We start from the raw sequence: 17,675 nt of genomic DNA on the forward strand, positions 1-17,675 counted from the left end.
CTAGCCAAATTAAAGACAATTCAATATGAGTGATAAAGTAAAAACTACTCGCTGCACTAACCTGCTGAGTCTGTCATCTTTGAGGAATAAACCTGTCTCTAGTGGTAAACACAACAAACATTTTACAACTCTATCTGGTCTGTCATGCTAGAAAGTATTTATATTCTCTTTAGGTGCTGCTCAGGTAAATGCGTTACGCCAAAAGTGTGCAGAAGAAATACAGGCATTGCTGAAAGGTCAAAATATATCTAAGGACTTTCTCTATAGGAACAAGATTGATGTTTCATTTGCTGATGACAGTGGTGAGGTTTCTCTAACCAATTTCTCTGACTGCTTATATTTTCTCGGTTTGGCTGTATTTTAGTACTAATGGTAGCACTATTTAAATGTCACCTGTCTAGCACTGGGTAGTGCTTGTCTTGGACTGGCTAGCGCTTGTTTATCATATATGTATTACTAGTAATTACCGGTTTCACACTGGCTACTACTGAACTAATGCCAGATGGTGCGTGTCTAGAACTGGCTATAGCTGATTTAGCATATCTGCATCACTGGTTCCAATCAGTTTAGCACTGGATATTACCGGTCTAGTACTGGATAGTGCCTGTCCGTACTAGCTTTTACTGGTTTAGCTTTAATTATTACCGTTTTAACGATGGTTGCGGACAGTCTAACACTGGTTATTACTCTACTGAAGTTATCTTCTTTTGCGGGGTTTTAAGTTTTCCGTTCTTTTAGGCAAACAATTGTGACTATTAAATTGTATGCGTTGTCTTATCTTATAAGTTTCGATAAAACAGTTTTTTCTCTGAAACAGTAATCTTTCAAGAAGAATATTGTTTCCGACAAATAGTAATTCAATATCTCCGAGTGGTTTGAATTTGTAAATGGTTTTATTTTATTTTAGCCATGATTAGTGATGCTGTGTTCATTAGGACTTCATATGTTGTAAAATGTTGGAACAGGTACCATACTGCAATGCATTCTGGGAATTTTCATACTTTCGCTATGATTATTAATACCCTAGGACACTTATGTATTCGCCTCATCTAACTTTGGCGTTTGCGCGGAGTCATCTCGCGAAAATTTCATGAGCGAAACTAAACTATCATAACGAACGAGCGAAAACACGGAATTAAATAGCTTTGTTCATTGATAGTCCATGAAACAAATAGCAGCAAGCGATCATATTGCATTATCGATCTTGTCCGCACAATTCTACCTGCGATTTACAATTACAAACTTGTTCCAAATAGAAAACATTTTTCTTACTGGTGAACCGAACCTGAGGAATCCAATTATGTTTGTTCCACTGCATTTATTTTCACATCTATATATTTTTGCACTCATCAAAGATGCGAAATTAAATTGCAGCGAAATTTTACTCTGTATGCTACTCACGAAACTAAATATTAGCGAAATAAAAGTGTCCTAGGGTATATCGAGATTGTGAGAGCAATGCACTATGTGTAGGTTATTTTACTCTTTTTCTCACTTGATACTTTTTATTTTAAAGCTTTTTCTTGAAAAACCAAAACTTTAACAGGTTTTGCTGAAGTTTAAATTCATTAAAGTTGAATTTGATATTACTAACACCTTGTTTATTAAGTCAGTAAAAAGTTTTCCAAGTGTCCGAAAGTAGCATAAACCCTTGATTTCTATTAGGAGTTGAATACTGATTTTGAAAATTTATCAATCTGTTGATAATGATGAAGTTTACGGCTACTAAATAAAAGACTTTTATCTGTTACTTTTTACTGCTGCCGCATAAAATAACTTCATCATTAAATGCAATTAGACTTCCAACAAAAAGTGCATTGGTTAGTTCCACATTAGATTTCTAGTAAATTTAGATTTAAATAAATAAACGTGGTTATCTACCTCTACACGCATTTGAAAACTAATAAATTTTTATTTTGTTGCATTCCTGTGGCTGGTTAAACAGAGACTAAGGGTATTGTGCAGTTGGTTGATTGTCCAATTCATCAAGTATAAAAATGGCCTATCTGTAGAAGCATAATTTTCATAGATTCGGATCTGTAATTTTTTAAAAACGTGACTTTGCAGTGTTTCTTTGTTAAAAAATCCAAATCCTCTAAATATAGAAGTTGTCTATAAGAAAAACTTTTACAGCGTATTTTTGCTATATTGGTTACTAACTGGTTGAGCAGATGACTCCTTTGTGATACCAGTGCTGCAACGGTTAGTTCTACTCTGGTGCTAATTAATATAACTGATCGAGCGGAGAACTCCTGCTAGAGCCAGTGCTACATATATTGGTTACCAATCATCTAATGTCAATTGACGTACCTGGTTGGGTGGATAACTCTTGTTAGGGCCAGTGCTACATTAGTTACTAGTAGTTCAGTGTAGATTATTAATTATTATAACTGGTTGAGTAGATGACTCCTAATTTTTGGCATTTATATTTTGGCCTATCTGCTGTAGTCATGGTTCCAAGCCGCACTAGGATTTTATGTTTTAAATTCTTATTTGTTGTATTGAGTTGTTTCCATCTACTATGAGCATTTCTCACACAAATCAGCTAATGTTTTTGGCACATGGGCAATACCACTATTTCTAACCCACTAGTTCAAAACTACTGGGAAAGTTGTTATTGGAACTCACCAGAATAAAACTGACTGCTTTTATTGAATATTGTCATCTGTTGAGTCTATTTATTGTTGTTTATTACTACCAACTGTGTCATTTGATTAATACTAGTGTTTGTGGCTCTCAGAATTATATATTTCATATATTATTATTATATTTATTATTCTTTTATATTGTAATTATGTTTTATAGACTGGGTTACTTCAACATCAGATTCTTACCAAGAATCAGCTGGCGTTTCTACACACGTTGCCAATGCTGTTCAGCGTGGTAGGTTGTTTGTCAGTTTATTTATATAAATAAATTGAAAAATAATATACAGTCAAACATGGATAACTCGTCCACGGATAGCTCGAACACATGGTTAATTCGAACATTTCCTTTGGTCCGTTCCCACATAATGATAAATTGCTATAGATAACTCGAACTCAACACTGTTAATTCGAACTGTTTTTTTGCCCAACGGCTACCGAAACGGTTGTTATCGCTTTAGAAAATCACTTTATTCAAAGTCATAGAGGTAAACTTCATCTTTTCGTAATTCATAAGCGTCGTTATTACCACCATCGGCAAAATATTTTTGTCAACGACTTTTCTAAAGGTTTGGTCAAATTTGATTTATACTGCTATACGATGAGTAGCACGGGCTAGCCGGGTCACGCGCACAAGGATTTTCGCCACGCACATACAAAACAAAAATCGCGTGTTGTTTTTGTTTTGTATGTGCGTGGCGAAAATCCTTGAGTGCGTGACCCGGCTAGCCCGTGATGAATAGTTTTCCGACGTTGATTCCGTGTTGAATCAACGTCGGAATGTTGAATGTTTAAAACGTCTTAAAAATTGTTGTAATTAAACTTTAACGTTGTCTGAGCTAGAAAAAACTATTCATCGTTTGACCTAAACACAGAATACGTGTGTACATTCAATAAGTATCTATTAAAAAAACGTGAGTGATATAGAATGTACGTAAAACCTCGTAAAACTTCTAATTGAACTGCCTCGGAGTGTTGCTCTTAACGAATCCCAGGTAAAGTAAGATAATCTTTGCATAAACTTCAAGAAAAAACGGCAAAATTGATCGTGGGTAAAACCCCAAAAAAAAAATGCCTTTTCTTTTGAGCATTTCAACAATGATCAAGTTTTGCCAATGTCAATCTGAAAAACGTCCTGGCAATAACATCACCTCAAACAACAAACCAATCTCAAGTGATAGAAAAATCTTTATACTTTTTCATAAAAACGTTTTAAACTTTACATTAGAAGCATTTAATTTGAAACAAGCCATTTGTGCTTTTGATTTATATTATAGTTTGTATATGTACATGTATCTACTAATAAATAAGTAAATATATGGACTTGTGACAGTGCTCTGATAACTTGAACGCTCTGATAATTCGAACACTTTTGCTCGGTCCCTTGAAGTTCGAGTTATCCATGTTTGACTGTAATAATATGCATAATTATATATATAATGAGCACTGTGATTTTAGTTCTACTTAGGATAAATTTTTATGTATATACTGTAAACTGTGTATATATATATATACAGTGTATAGGTATAAATACATACGTAAAGAAACCCTGATAATCGTGTATATAGAGGGCTCACAGTCCACTTGTATATTACACTGTATGTATATATATATATACATATATATATATTTTATTTTTTATATATAAAATAAAATATTATAAATATATAATTTTAAAATATAAAATATTATATATTTTATATATATATTATATATATATTTATACACATATGTATATATGCATATATATAGTGTTACTCAAATATGTTGCTCCACTTTTGCGAAAAACGTATACATGCATGTCACATTTTCATATCGTTCCTGGCATTATTTACCATAAATGCCAGTGTTATTTCAAATGCTTCATGCAGATTGATTAAATTGAAATCGATAGTTTTGACTTTGATTCACATCGACAAATTCAAAAATTGGAATTGTGATATCGAATGATTTTTTCACATTGAAGGATTGTTTTTATTAACCCGTAGTCATTGTTTGTGTTCAAGCTTTTAACAATGAGTCACATAACTGTCCAGCAGAGTACAGTTAGTCTGTCTGAATCTCCATGGCAACTACCTGGGAACAAAGATAAAATATATTGCATTTAATGGGAAAATTTTAGCTAAATTGAAAACAGGTCGCATGAAAAAATAAATGCAATGAGTCATCATGTTTCTTATTTTTATGAATTAAGCAAAGACAAAAGTGATAGATTATTTTGTTACAAAATTTAAACTTTTCATTCTGTGCAATTAAAATAGTTAGATTTATTATTTTACATTGTGTTTAACCAATTTGGGAGTCTATACAATAGTGTATACATAGTCAATTCTATAAAGTATATACAATAGTGTATACATAGTCAATTCTATGAAGTATATACAATAGTGTATACATAGTCAATTCTATAAAGTATATACAATAGTGTATACATAGTCAATTCTATAAAGTATATACAATAGTGTATACATAGTCAATTCGTTAAAGTATATACATGGTGTATGCATGGTCAATTTTATGAAGTATATACAATAGTATATACATAGTCAATTCTATAAAGTATATACAATAGTGTATACATAGTCAATTCTATAAAGTATATACAATAGTGTATACATAGTCAATTCTATAAAGTATATACATGGTGTATACATAGTCAATTTTATGAAGTATATACAATAGTATATACATAGTCAATTCTATAAAGTATATACAATAGTGTATACATAGTCAACTCTAAAAAGTATAATTTTTGCATGTATTAAAAGTGCGCATAGACCTATACATTAATTTCTTATTGTTTAGCAAAAAAGTACTGATATACTACTTTAAATATGGATATATACCTTTCCCTTCAGTCAACCGAAGTTTGCTATATCCAGTTTTGCTGTATATAAGCATAGAATAAGGTAAGCCTAAGAACTATTTCATATAGCAACTATTGTACTCGAAGCACACTGTACTCAGTAAGGAATTGTCTTATCATTAGTCATCACAGCTAACATCTATTGTGGCAGCTAAAAACATAATTTATTTCAATGGTTGAAGGAAATTGTCACTTTTATGTAAGTATGTACCCCTACTTTATGAATGTATCCATGTACGGTATATATGTTTGTGTATATATATACACAAACATATATGTACACAAACATATATATACACAAACATATATGTACACAAACATGAAGATATATACAGTACTAGTGCTGGGTACGGGTACTTCTTTACCAACGGGTTTAGACCCGTCTCTTTCCATTCGGGTTTTTTGAGTATCGGGTAGCTAGTAGTGTTAGGCTCGGGTATTTCTTTGCCTACGGGTTTTTCGGGTATCGGGTTTGTTGATATGGATTTTATGTTTAAATTTTCTAAACAGATATATCTTCAAATTTACAAAGCAATTATATTTCTTTTCAATTTATTTATCATTTTTCACAGTTTTTATCAACTGACATTCGTACTCGCAGCGTTAACAGGCGGATTGTTAAACAGTCAAGATAGTCCGGGGCCACAGGGAATTTTCGTGTCAACAGGTGGCAGAAGATAGGGTCTATGGTATCTTAATACTTAAGCATGTTTTATGGACCTCTCTGATTTTTTGTAGATGGTGCTCCAAATCTCATAAAAACTTTACATTATCGGCTTTTTCCGTTAGTAAGGCTTGTTGGCTTAGTAAAACTTGGTTATAATGAATTATGTAATCCATAATAGCTAGCTGTGGTAATCAATTTAAACAGAGTTATTAAGTTTTCACTGCTACTACCAACGCTGATGGCAGTTTCTAACAAGGCGATAGCGGAAACAGACTAAGGACTGTCCTATGTGTTATCTGTGAAAGCGAACACGCGCCGTATTAAAAAAGGCATAGATTTGTTTACGAAGCTGATTTGGCTAATTGCGCAAATAAAATTTGATTTAAGTATTTATACTCACCTTTTAATGACAATTAATCACTGCTTGACTACAATATCTCCGGTAGGTATGGTAAATAAGGTATGATATGCTTTATTCTATCTATTAAATTAAAGACTCGTTATACCCCATTGTCGTGCCTCTTTAGCAAAAATGACACAGAAATGCCCTGTGGGCCCAAACTAAGAGCGCAGGGTGCAATAGACCGAGTTTTTGTTCACACTACCTGACGGATCCGTGTACCAAAACCCGAACTCGAAAGTCAAAACCCGAACCCGAAGGACCGGAATACCCGAAATCTCTATTACCCGATACTCGAGAGAAGACAAACTACCCGTGCCCAGCACTAATATATACACACAAACATAAATATACGCACAAACCGATATATATATATATATACACAAACATGTATATACACACATACATATAATTATATTTTTTTTTTTATGTACATATTATATCTATATGTAATATACACGCAAACATAATCTATACAAAAAAAATTGTTTTTCACCCTGGTTTATCCATGTGGGTGGTAATTTCCACTCAAGCGCGAGTCTCCTTTGTGTGTTTTTATACACTTTGTGTTTATATTATATATATATACACATAGTCATGTTCATATACGGTATTTGTTTGTGTGTATACACATAGGCCCTACGTGTGTGCAGAATTTATAATGCTTATATACTAGTCAGGAAATCGCTGTCTGTTGCGAGCTACTTTTTATAACTCCTTGTTTGCGTGTTTCATTTGTCACGTCTGTAAAATGTGCCTCATCTGTCACATCTGTCAGGTGTCACAATCGTCTCATCTGTCACATGTCTTAGTTGTCTCACTTATCACATCTCTCATGCGTTCCATCTGTTCCATCCGTCATCTGTCCCTTCTGTCATGTGGGACCTTTCTGGTAGCATGTGTGTTACCTGTCACATGTGTCACTTGTCACATATGTCTCATCTGTCATATGTCTCATCTGTTGCATGTGTCGCTTGTCACATACGATATGTCAGTCTCATGTGTGTCACTCATCGCATGTGTCACAAGTGTCATGTGTGTCACTTGTCACATCTGTCACATGTGCTATACCCGCTTGCTCTGATGAACTTCACAGCCATTGTGTTGCGCAACTCAATCTGAAGTGAGTTGTCTGTTTATTAAGTGTTTGCACCAACTTCTGTCAAAAAGGCCATTGTCTCTATTCTTTTATCAGCTACACTATCACAATCTGACCATAGTATGAATCCTATATCCTAGCAGAGTTGTTGACATGCGAGGCATGATTTAATTCTCCTAAAATGGCTTTCAGGTCGTCGCGTGCCAGTTGAGAACGATGATGATGCCATGGAGCATGATGAGACAGAATCTAAAGAAATAATGACAAATTTTGTCAGGGAAGATGACCCACCACGCTACTCTCACGTGACAACCATTCCCATTGCTGACCCTGAGAATGAGGATCAAGCAGATACAACAGAGTTACTAATCCCACCTGTAAGCCCTGTCTAGTATGACAGCTGAACAAAATGAAAGCGTCACATTATGCGTGCATATTAACTGGTGCTATGCTCACCTTCGTCCCGACTTGACTTTCACCAATTGCTTTTCAATAAATGGATAGTATTTTTCATAGAATTGGGAACAGAAAAATTTGTCAAAATTATGGTCCGGTTTGGTCAAGGTGGCAGGGCAGCAAAAAGAGCAGACTATATAGTCTGCTCTTTTCGCTGCTCTGCCACCTTTCAGAATTCCATTTATCTTAGAGCTTTTTACCTTTTTGATCTGGCTGTGTCCAGCAAGTCTTTCTTCATGAAAGTTTTTGTTATGGTTTCGTGAATCCTAGGAATTGTAGCTACTAAGCTTGATCTGTTATAGCAGCGCCTTGGTTCACATATCTTATCATATATGTATGCCAGCTTTGAGTATTAGTGTATCCTTCATCACAAACGCTTGCCATCTTGTCAGAAATACCTCCAAGTTTGCATGTCATCAGTCAGTTTATGCCAGTCATTATATAGGAAATGTTATAAGATAGCCATTATATTAATTCGCCCCTATTTTCACATCAATAGAAAGAACGTTGCATGATAGTTTAATGAAAAATAAAACATTGTGACCATGACAAATGAGAAATTGAACTACATGTACGTGGCTAGACCAATGGTAAATTGAACTACATGTACGTGGCTAGACCAATGATAAATTCTTTTGTCAAAACCAAGTCCAATTGGCTGCTATTGTATCTCATTTCTTGTTGGGCCATGCGCAATCAAGGATTTTGCGCATATTCGTTAATACAGAAGTTTAATTGGTCATTGTAGCTCCAAGAGGGTTCACGAGAAGGTGATGATGGGGCACCACTTATTGTTCCTCCATGTCCTAACAGCCTTGAGCCTCCACTTCTTCCAAGAGTACTTGATGATATGCAATCTGTCACCAGCTTCAGTGTGGTGAGTCCGGCAGACTATGAAATGCGCACTAGCAACACTGCCACTGTATATAGCACTGCACACTATGCAGTAGGCAATACCGCGATTGCGCACTATGCCGTAGGCAATACCGTGACTGCACTAATACTACTTGCGATGCATAGGAAATACATAGTTGTATTGCGTGTATACTGAGTACTGCTCAGTAGTGAAAGTATATAATGCAATTATCCGGACACTATATCTGTAACATGTTTTTAAGGCACTGCTAACACAACTACATAGATATCCAGGAAAAAATTCACTGCAATGACAATGCATTTTAAATTTGGGAATCAGTGAGTACTTATCAATGCACAGTTGTGATGCTCTGTAATGGTAACAATTATGAAGGCAATAGTGTGGGTTTGTTATATTATATGTCAATATATATATATTTGTTATATAACATATATATATATTAACATATATATAGGTTATATTTCGGCTATCTTGCTAAGACATACTCGTATCAAACGCAGCAGATCTTTTGTTAATCTTGCAGTCAGTGACACTTAGCTCCTAGTATACAATAGTTTTTAATTGTGACATTTGTCTACAGGTGCCTCGTATGTCTGGGCGTTACAACCAGGACTTGGATGCCGGCAGCATGGTGGCTGAATGCAGCGATTCGATACAAGACACTGCTTCTCTCTTGGGCTCGCAGTCTCATGCCAACCTAGCTGAATTAGATGAAGAAAACATTAGTCAGTTCTCAGAGATTGAAAGCCAAGACTCTGTACCAGATGATGTAGAGATGGCGGCTGGCGACAATTCGGTAAGATATGTTTTCCGCCATCTAATGACTTTTCTTTTGTACGTAGGCCTCTTAGGTGGCTACTTGTTCTGTAATGAAACAAATTGATTTCTCTATACAGTGGAACCTCTACTTACAAAATTAATTCGTTCAGGAAGCCATTTCGCAAGTAAAAAAATTGTAAGTAGAAACCCATTTTACTATATAAATGCCCAAATCCATTACAAGTCCCCACCAAACTCAGATATAAATTTTGTATAAATTATAAGTACATGTACTGGTAAAAACCAGTAACAAATAAATGTTATAGAGTTATATTACTACATAATAAATAGAAAAACATGGAAAGAAAAAAGAACACAAAAATAGCAAATAAAACTCTGAACAGTCTGTTTACCTTTGGCGTTGGCTGTCTAGACAAGGCTAAGAAAAAACTGTGGAAGGACGGAGGCCAGAAGAGGTGAGTGTTTTATTGTTGCCATGGTTTTGCTCAGAATGACTGTTTTTAAGAACGTAAGTAGAAAGGTTTATTTACATCAACACAAACTGATAAACTACCTGGGTCCATCGTATAGAAAACACAGAACATGAATTGTCAAAAATTAAAGTTGGCCCGCTCCGTGTGTAATATATAATAACTCCAAATTTGACAAGGAATGAACACAAAACACTTGTCGTTGATTTTCACCAGCAAATGAAGCAGAGTGGGATGCGATATATGTCGCATCAACGGCAAGCATGCGGGCCAAAATATGGAAGACCTTTTCTATTTACAAGTATCTTTCATAAGTCGAAGCGAGATTTCTACCGAAAGTAATTTCATAACTGGAAAATGATGATGTATAGTCTTTCATAAGGAGAGGTTCTACTGTATGTAGTACATCACATTTTATATATGCAGAGACTTCTATAACTTGTCATTCGTGTGTCCAGTTATAGGAACACATAATCCGCTTTGCATTGTAATTGAACTCGAAATTCCAGGTCTAGAGTCTGGTGTGTTATACACCTGGCCAAGCCGCTACATGGCTATATAAGAGAATAATTGTGGTCATACTCAAATTCATTGGGTAAAAAAGTAGCCAATGGCAAATACATTACCTGCTACTGTATATAAGTTGTTTTTATTACCTGTGCAATGCAGAGCTTTCAGCAAGTCCATCTATATGGCTGTGTGTATTGAGTTATGTATGGTAAGGGTGGAGTGGGAAAGCGAGTTACTTTCAGTTTTCCCTCGAGAAAATCAGCATTGGTTGCATATCTGTTTTGGGTTTTGGTAAAACAGGGTTTCTTCTAGGCTCAATGTAGCTTTCATTTCAGGGTCCCATATCTATGCTCGAAGTGGCTACAGGAAATCAACCTCTGCCATCTTTTGACCGATTGACCGACGAGCGAGACTGGGATGATGAATCAATGGTTGTAGAGGTAGACTCTACTGTCGGAGGGGATGTCTCAACGTTGAATCTCACAGAGCCAGCTATGACAGAAGAGCCAGAACTACCTGTGGAGCCAGAGGTGCCTGTGGAGCCAGAAGTGACTGACCCTCCGCTAAGAGTAATGCATCGCAGCTTCCATCAAGATGTTAGTAGTGCGGATCTTCTCTTTAATCTATACATGCCGTCCACTTTTTTTTCCAATTCATATAGGCATCTTAGTTTTTCTTAAAAACTGGTTGAAGCTTTCTTTTAAACCATGTTAAATAAGAATGTGTGATAGATGTTAATGGGTGACTTGCCGCTCACTTTAGAACTGTACATCTACAGCAGATTTTAGTAAATTCTACTACACAAACATTGACAGCCGACTCTTATGCCAGTTGACTTCTCGACAGTCTTCTGCTTGTGGTTTTGTCTCGTACTATATTCTTTGTTCTTCATTCATACAATTAATATCTCTCAGCTATAACATTCAGTAACTTTTAGTTCAACTTCTTGTGCATCTAGCTATACTTAAAAATACTAATCTAACAGTAGTTCTATGTCTATAATCGCATGAAAGTTACCTCTATTAGAACTAAAAATGCTATCTACTCGTGGGTTACTACTGTTTTTTAATTACCTCTATTAGAACTACAAATGCTATCTACTCGAGGGTTACTACTGTTTTATAATTACCTCTATCAGAACTACAAATGCTATCTACTCGTGGGTTACTACTGTTGTATAATTACCTCTATTAGAACTACAAATGTTATCTACTCGAGGGTTACTACTGTTTTATAATTACCTCTATTAGAACTACAAAAGCTATCTACTCGAGGGTTGCTACTGTTTTATAATTACCTCTATCAGAACTACACATGCTATCTACTCGTGGGTTACTACTGTTGTATAATTACCTCTATCAGAACTACAAATGCTATCTACTCGTGGGTTACTACTGTTGTATAATTACCTTTATTAGAACTACAAATACTATCTACTCGTGGGTTACTACTGTTGTATAATTACCTCTTAGAACTACAAATGCTATCTACTCGAGGGTTACTACTGTTGTATAATTACCTCTATCAGAACTACAAATGCTATCTACTCGTGGGTTACTATTGTTGTATTTATCTCCTCTTTCATCTGCCAGGATAACACATACACTATGTTTCCATGAGTTATCTCCTCTTTCATCTGCCAGGATAACACATACACTATGTTTCCATGAGTTATCTCCTCTTTCATCTGCCAGGATAACACATACACTTTGTTTCCATGAGTTATCTCCTCTTTCATCGGCCAGGATAACACATACACTATGTTTCCATGAGTTATCTCCTCTTTCATCGGCCAGGATAACACAATCACCATGTTTCCATGATCTCGGTTCATCCGCAATATTGAAACGGCAAAAACCCGCAAGTCAAGCGAGTTTTGTTGCAAATGTTTAACCAAGTGTTTCATGCTTGCGAAAGATGAAGTGGCACTCGGGAAGCTTGGCAAGCTATTCTATTTAAACACTTTCTACACTTAGTCGTTCTTATTTCAATTTGAGCAGTTCTGAATGTGCCGTTATACCTCTGCCATAAAAATCCTGTAACAGAAAACATAAATTAACAGGAATCCTTTAATAGTTTTGCTATCCTTTTTAACAAAGTATCCGTATGAATGTATAATGTATATAACGTTAATGTTAACGTATAACAAGGTGTCCTTATAAATCAAGCAAATGTCCGTTGAAACACTTATGCATGGTAACCTAATATGCGCACAATAACAAATTCGCATCCACACAATGGAAGCATAGTGACACACGGGATAGGTCAATACATATCCTTATTATGATTGTCTTGTTTTGACAGGTGGTGTTATGTAATCTCATCGATATAGCGTTTGTTATAATAGTATACAATATTAACTCTATTAAATTTAATCTTTTATCGTATTACTAAATATTTTGAATGTTTATAGCTTCTTCAATATTTTTTAATATTAGTTTTCATATCAGCGTTAGTGATGGTAATTAATCATGCATGTAACAATTTTCCACCTAATATCTGTTCTCTTAGCAGAAAAAAGTATTTTAAACCCTGTAAGTCAAGCCATTTATTTTATTTTAGTGGCCAACTGTTGCTCTTTTTATTATTTTTGTAAAAAACTTCTGTTTAATGTGAGCTTATTGCCAAATGAGCAATATATATTTGTGTACGTGTATACCTCTGCCAGTTATATCCACTCTGCGCGTCGAGTTGTCCGTGTAGTTAGCTACGTGTACATAGCGCTGTAGTTGCAGTAACATTTTGTTTCTTACAATGTAAGGATGAAGACTTTGATGAGGTACAACCTTTAGAGATAGATGCAGATACCGACACAGCCGGAGAAGCTTCCCAAATATCTCCTGGCCTCGGAGAACTCGTAAATCACAGCTGGCCCCGGTTTCGGAGGGGCTCCGACGCTGGGGGGAGGAGACCTCGACAAACCAATCTCACAAATAGATTCATATCTCTTTCTTCGCTTCAAAGTTTTTCTAGTGAGTATTTCTTTGTTTCGAATGGTGTCGATATCCGTGTTCATTTTGGACTTACTCTCGATTATGTGCAGGTAGGAAACAAATCCATTTGGGACAGTCGAGAGATTTGTATCGATTGAAAGGTTGAAGTAGTAATTGTATTTTCATCTTTTAACACGTGTTGGCTAGCAGCAGCACTTGTCATGCTCTGGTACACTACAAGTATGGTAGAGGTGTACAGTAGAGGTATGGTATATGTGTACAGTAGAAGTATGGTATATGTGTACAGTAGAGGTATGGTATATGTATACAGTAGAGGTATGGTATATGTATACAGTAGAGGTATGGTATATGTGTACAGTAGAGGTATGGTATATGTGTACAGTAGAGGTATGGTATATGTATACAGTAGAGGTATGGTAGAGGTGTACAGTAGAGGTATGGTATATGTGTACAGTAGAGGTATGGTATATGTGTACAGTAGAAGTATGGTAGATGTGTAAAGTAAAGGTATGGTAGAGGCATGGAGGTCAAGGAGGTCTACTCCTACTATGGTATGTTGTAATTCTGTGTAAATTCAATGAGGTCTACACTATGGTATGTTGTAATTCATCGTAAACTCTGTTGGAATCCTTTTAGCACAATATTTTGTAAACAACATTTAGCCAAGGTCAACTATTTCTCAGTTTTCCGAGCTTTGATTACGCAAGAGGCCACTCTCTGGTCCAAGGCAATCTTAGTAGTACAAACCAAGTGAAAGTTTTGCATTTCTCATTTGTATCTCATTTGTAAAATTAGAAATTCCCCTGTCATACAGCCCACGACCAAAGTGATAATGGAAAAATAAAGGGTACTGCCGGTTGAGAAATGCAATATTAGCAGTCAAATGGCACGGCAGTGCAATAGGGGAACTGCAATGGTAGCTGCAATGGTAGCTGTAATGTACTGGGTGTTATTATGTACAACAAACAGCATTAATGAAAGGAAAAGATTATACATGTATGTTTATATTTCTCCCCTGCAATAGGAGAAATGCAATATTAGAAGTAAAATGGCAAGCTGCTGTGTAATATACACAGGCTGTGGGGGATGTATATCATTGGTCATAGCAACCAATATCAAGAAGTTGTGATATTCATCTAGGTTTCTGTATTTATATTTAAAGTATTATACTGAATTTAAAAATCTAAACAGATTTTAGTTGGTTGTCATAGAAATAGATGTATATCTATAAGAAAATGTAGGCCTATTACTTAATTTTGCAGATATTAAAAACAGCTTGGCAGTACCGCGATATTGGGCACAGCCGCAATATCATCAACAAAATCTTTAGAAAAATAATAACAGTAACATATTGCACACCATCGGTCACTATATACTTTGATCTTGTAAATTCGAATGATTATTCTAATAACTAAATCTTATAATAATCTTATAAAATCGAATAATTTGTTCTTACAATTAAATATTGTAATAATCTTATAAGAATTGTTAGAAAAATATCATCATCATTTCCTTTACTTTCACTGCTTTGGACATCAGTTGGAATACCAAAGTACTCATTATAAGTGTCCAAAATGTCAGAGTCTGGTAGAATCGACAAAATAGAAACGATTACTTTTCAGTACTTCTACGTTAATTACATAAATCTTTGGCAATTGGACAATGCCATGACTGGTGAAATGTGCACGTTTTTCTCAAGAAATGTGCACGACTTAATGGTTCTACTCTCTGTCGCACGGCCTTATCGGCGTTTCGTTGGTCGGTCTTAATTTTGATTAAAAAAGGTTTGTCAAGTTTTAATGGCGATTTTAGGCCAAATTAATCTGTCTATTTATGTATAATTCGATCAGATGGGTTAGTTTTAGGATATTGTGTCAACTTTTCAAAGACTTGGTAACATATTTAAATAGGTTTATATGTGTTTCGTATCATTATTATACTTAAACGACTCTACACAAAAATGGTTAAATTTTGATGGGATTTCGGTACAAGGATTTGGTAATGGCCGTTGATGGATAGTTTTTTGGGAGTTGTGTGCTCATATGTATTTATCATAAAGCTCCCAAACAACCGCTTCGCTCGTGTTTGGTCATGGGATGACTCTGTATGGTAAAATAATGTCAGATGAGTCCAGGTGTTTTATTATTGACCGACCCCGACTCAGCTCTAAAAATGAATGATTAGGCATTCACAGAGTACTCCCATTCCTTTAACTTTCAGTTAAAGCAAGTTAAATACTTGGCATTTACTTAAAAAGACTATTCTGACAGCAGTTCCATTTGTTGAATAGTTTGCAAATCACCTCTATTAGAACTACAAATGCTATCTAACCAGCCAATTCTTCATTGGTTACTACCGTTATATTTGTCTCTTCCTTTATCGTTACATTCATCCTTTCCTTTATCGGCCAGGAAAAGCTCACTAATCACATAGACAGGGAGAGGTTAATGCATAACATTATTTCTGTTGTCTTGTTTTAACAGGTGGTATTATGTAATCTCATCAATATAGCGCTCGCTGTAATAATATACATTATTACCTCTTTATTTATTGTATTAACATATAATATTGAGTCTTTGTTATGATAACATACAATATCAACTTTTTATTTGTTGTAATAACATAATATTCACTCTTAATTTGTTATAATAACATATAATATATGCTCTTTATATTTTGTTTTAACATATAATATTAACTTTTTATTTAATATAAAAACATATACTATTAACTATTTATTTGTAGTAATAATATGATATTAACTCTCTATTAAAATTCATCTTTTGTTGCATTGCTAAATATTTTAGCTTTTTGTTAGCAGATGTAGTCCAATTTGGCCTTATATCATCGTCTTCTTCTGTATAATCATGCAGGTCGACTCTTCAGATTGCATCAACAGCCATCACTTAATAGCATCAGCGAGTTCGGAAGGGAGTCTAAAAATTTAGATGGCATTCGACTACGCTACTCTTGAGGACTCACTCTCGGTAGTTGTCGGTGCAACTCACATGGTGGCAGCCTCGAATCCACAGATCTACCAACGCTGCGTTCATCCATTTACTATCTTTTAGCATTAGCTCCAGGAATATATGAGCTCGAGTTGGATTGTTTAATACAATGAAAACGTGGCAATTAGTTTCTCATTCTTATAATTATATTTTTGACTCGATGAATTTTGTTTTGCTGCTGATAATGCGGCATTTTTATCATTTTAATGTTAAAGATTGTCATCTTTATTGCTTTTTTGTAGATTTGACTACTTATCTCTTTGTCATAGTTGATGATATATGCATCCTCACTTGTCGTATCATGTCAAGTTATTGGGTTTATGGGTGAATTGATTCGGTGCCAAGTATATTATAGACCAAGGTATATCTATAGATTATGTACAATCTATATAATAGATAGTATTCAAGTGTTGCTCATTTAGGGAACTTGGATATTTTTAATAAACTTGCACACAGAATGCTAAAATCCTACATCTCTTCATAGTCATGGTTTGCAGTAGCTGGTTTGATCAATCAATCATAATCAATAATTTTTTCAATTGATTTCATTTAATATTTTAGCTATTCTAATTACTAAATAAACTTTGTTCGTGGTATATCGTAGAAGTTTCCAAAAAATCAAACATCTGATTTTTTGCTCTTTTGTTGTGTCATAAAAACTGTCTAAAATGAGTAACTAAATTGTCATATAGGTTAAAGGTAGTAGCAGTCACTGGATGTGCCATGTTTGATGAATTTGTATTGATCTGTTTTAAAATGTGAGTTCAATTTGCCGTGACAAGTTTGGTCGGAGGGATTAATAGATACACTGTAAAACCTCTATTTCAACACCTTGATTTGAACACCACATCTATTTGACTGCCACTGTCGTGGTTGAAAAATAGAGCGCCACCCTTTATTTGAACACCACCATTTGACTGCCGCTTTGACCTTCTTTGATCTT

General features: G+C 35.0%; 1 protein-coding gene across 2 annotated transcripts in view; it reads left to right on the forward strand.

The window, feature by feature from the left end:
- The window catches only part of LOC137405619 (uncharacterized), a 33,035-nt gene extending 15,796 nt beyond the window's left edge, over nt 1-17,239 (forward strand). For both annotated transcript variants that reach the window (XM_068091940.1, XM_068091939.1), the window contains 8 exons: nt 174-302; nt 2,806-2,883; nt 7,870-8,054; nt 8,882-9,010; nt 9,591-9,806; nt 11,106-11,366; nt 13,532-13,742; nt 16,598-17,239. In XM_068091940.1, coding sequence (XP_067948041.1) covers nt 174-302; nt 2,806-2,883; nt 7,870-8,054; nt 8,882-9,010; nt 9,591-9,806; nt 11,106-11,366; nt 13,532-13,742; nt 16,598-16,698 — 1,310 coding nt within the window. In that variant the 3' untranslated portion in view covers nt 16,699-17,239. The remainder of the gene's footprint in view (nt 1-173; nt 303-2,805; nt 2,884-7,869; nt 8,055-8,881; nt 9,011-9,590; nt 9,807-11,105; nt 11,367-13,531; nt 13,743-16,597) is intronic.
- Nucleotides 17,240-17,675: the final 436 nt, after the last annotated feature.

The sequence above is a fragment of the Watersipora subatra genome, chromosome 10 (assembly GCF_963576615.1).
Source record: "Watersipora subatra chromosome 10, tzWatSuba1.1, whole genome shotgun sequence".
Lineage (NCBI taxonomy): Eukaryota > Metazoa > Bryozoa > Gymnolaemata > Cheilostomatida > Watersiporidae > Watersipora > Watersipora subatra.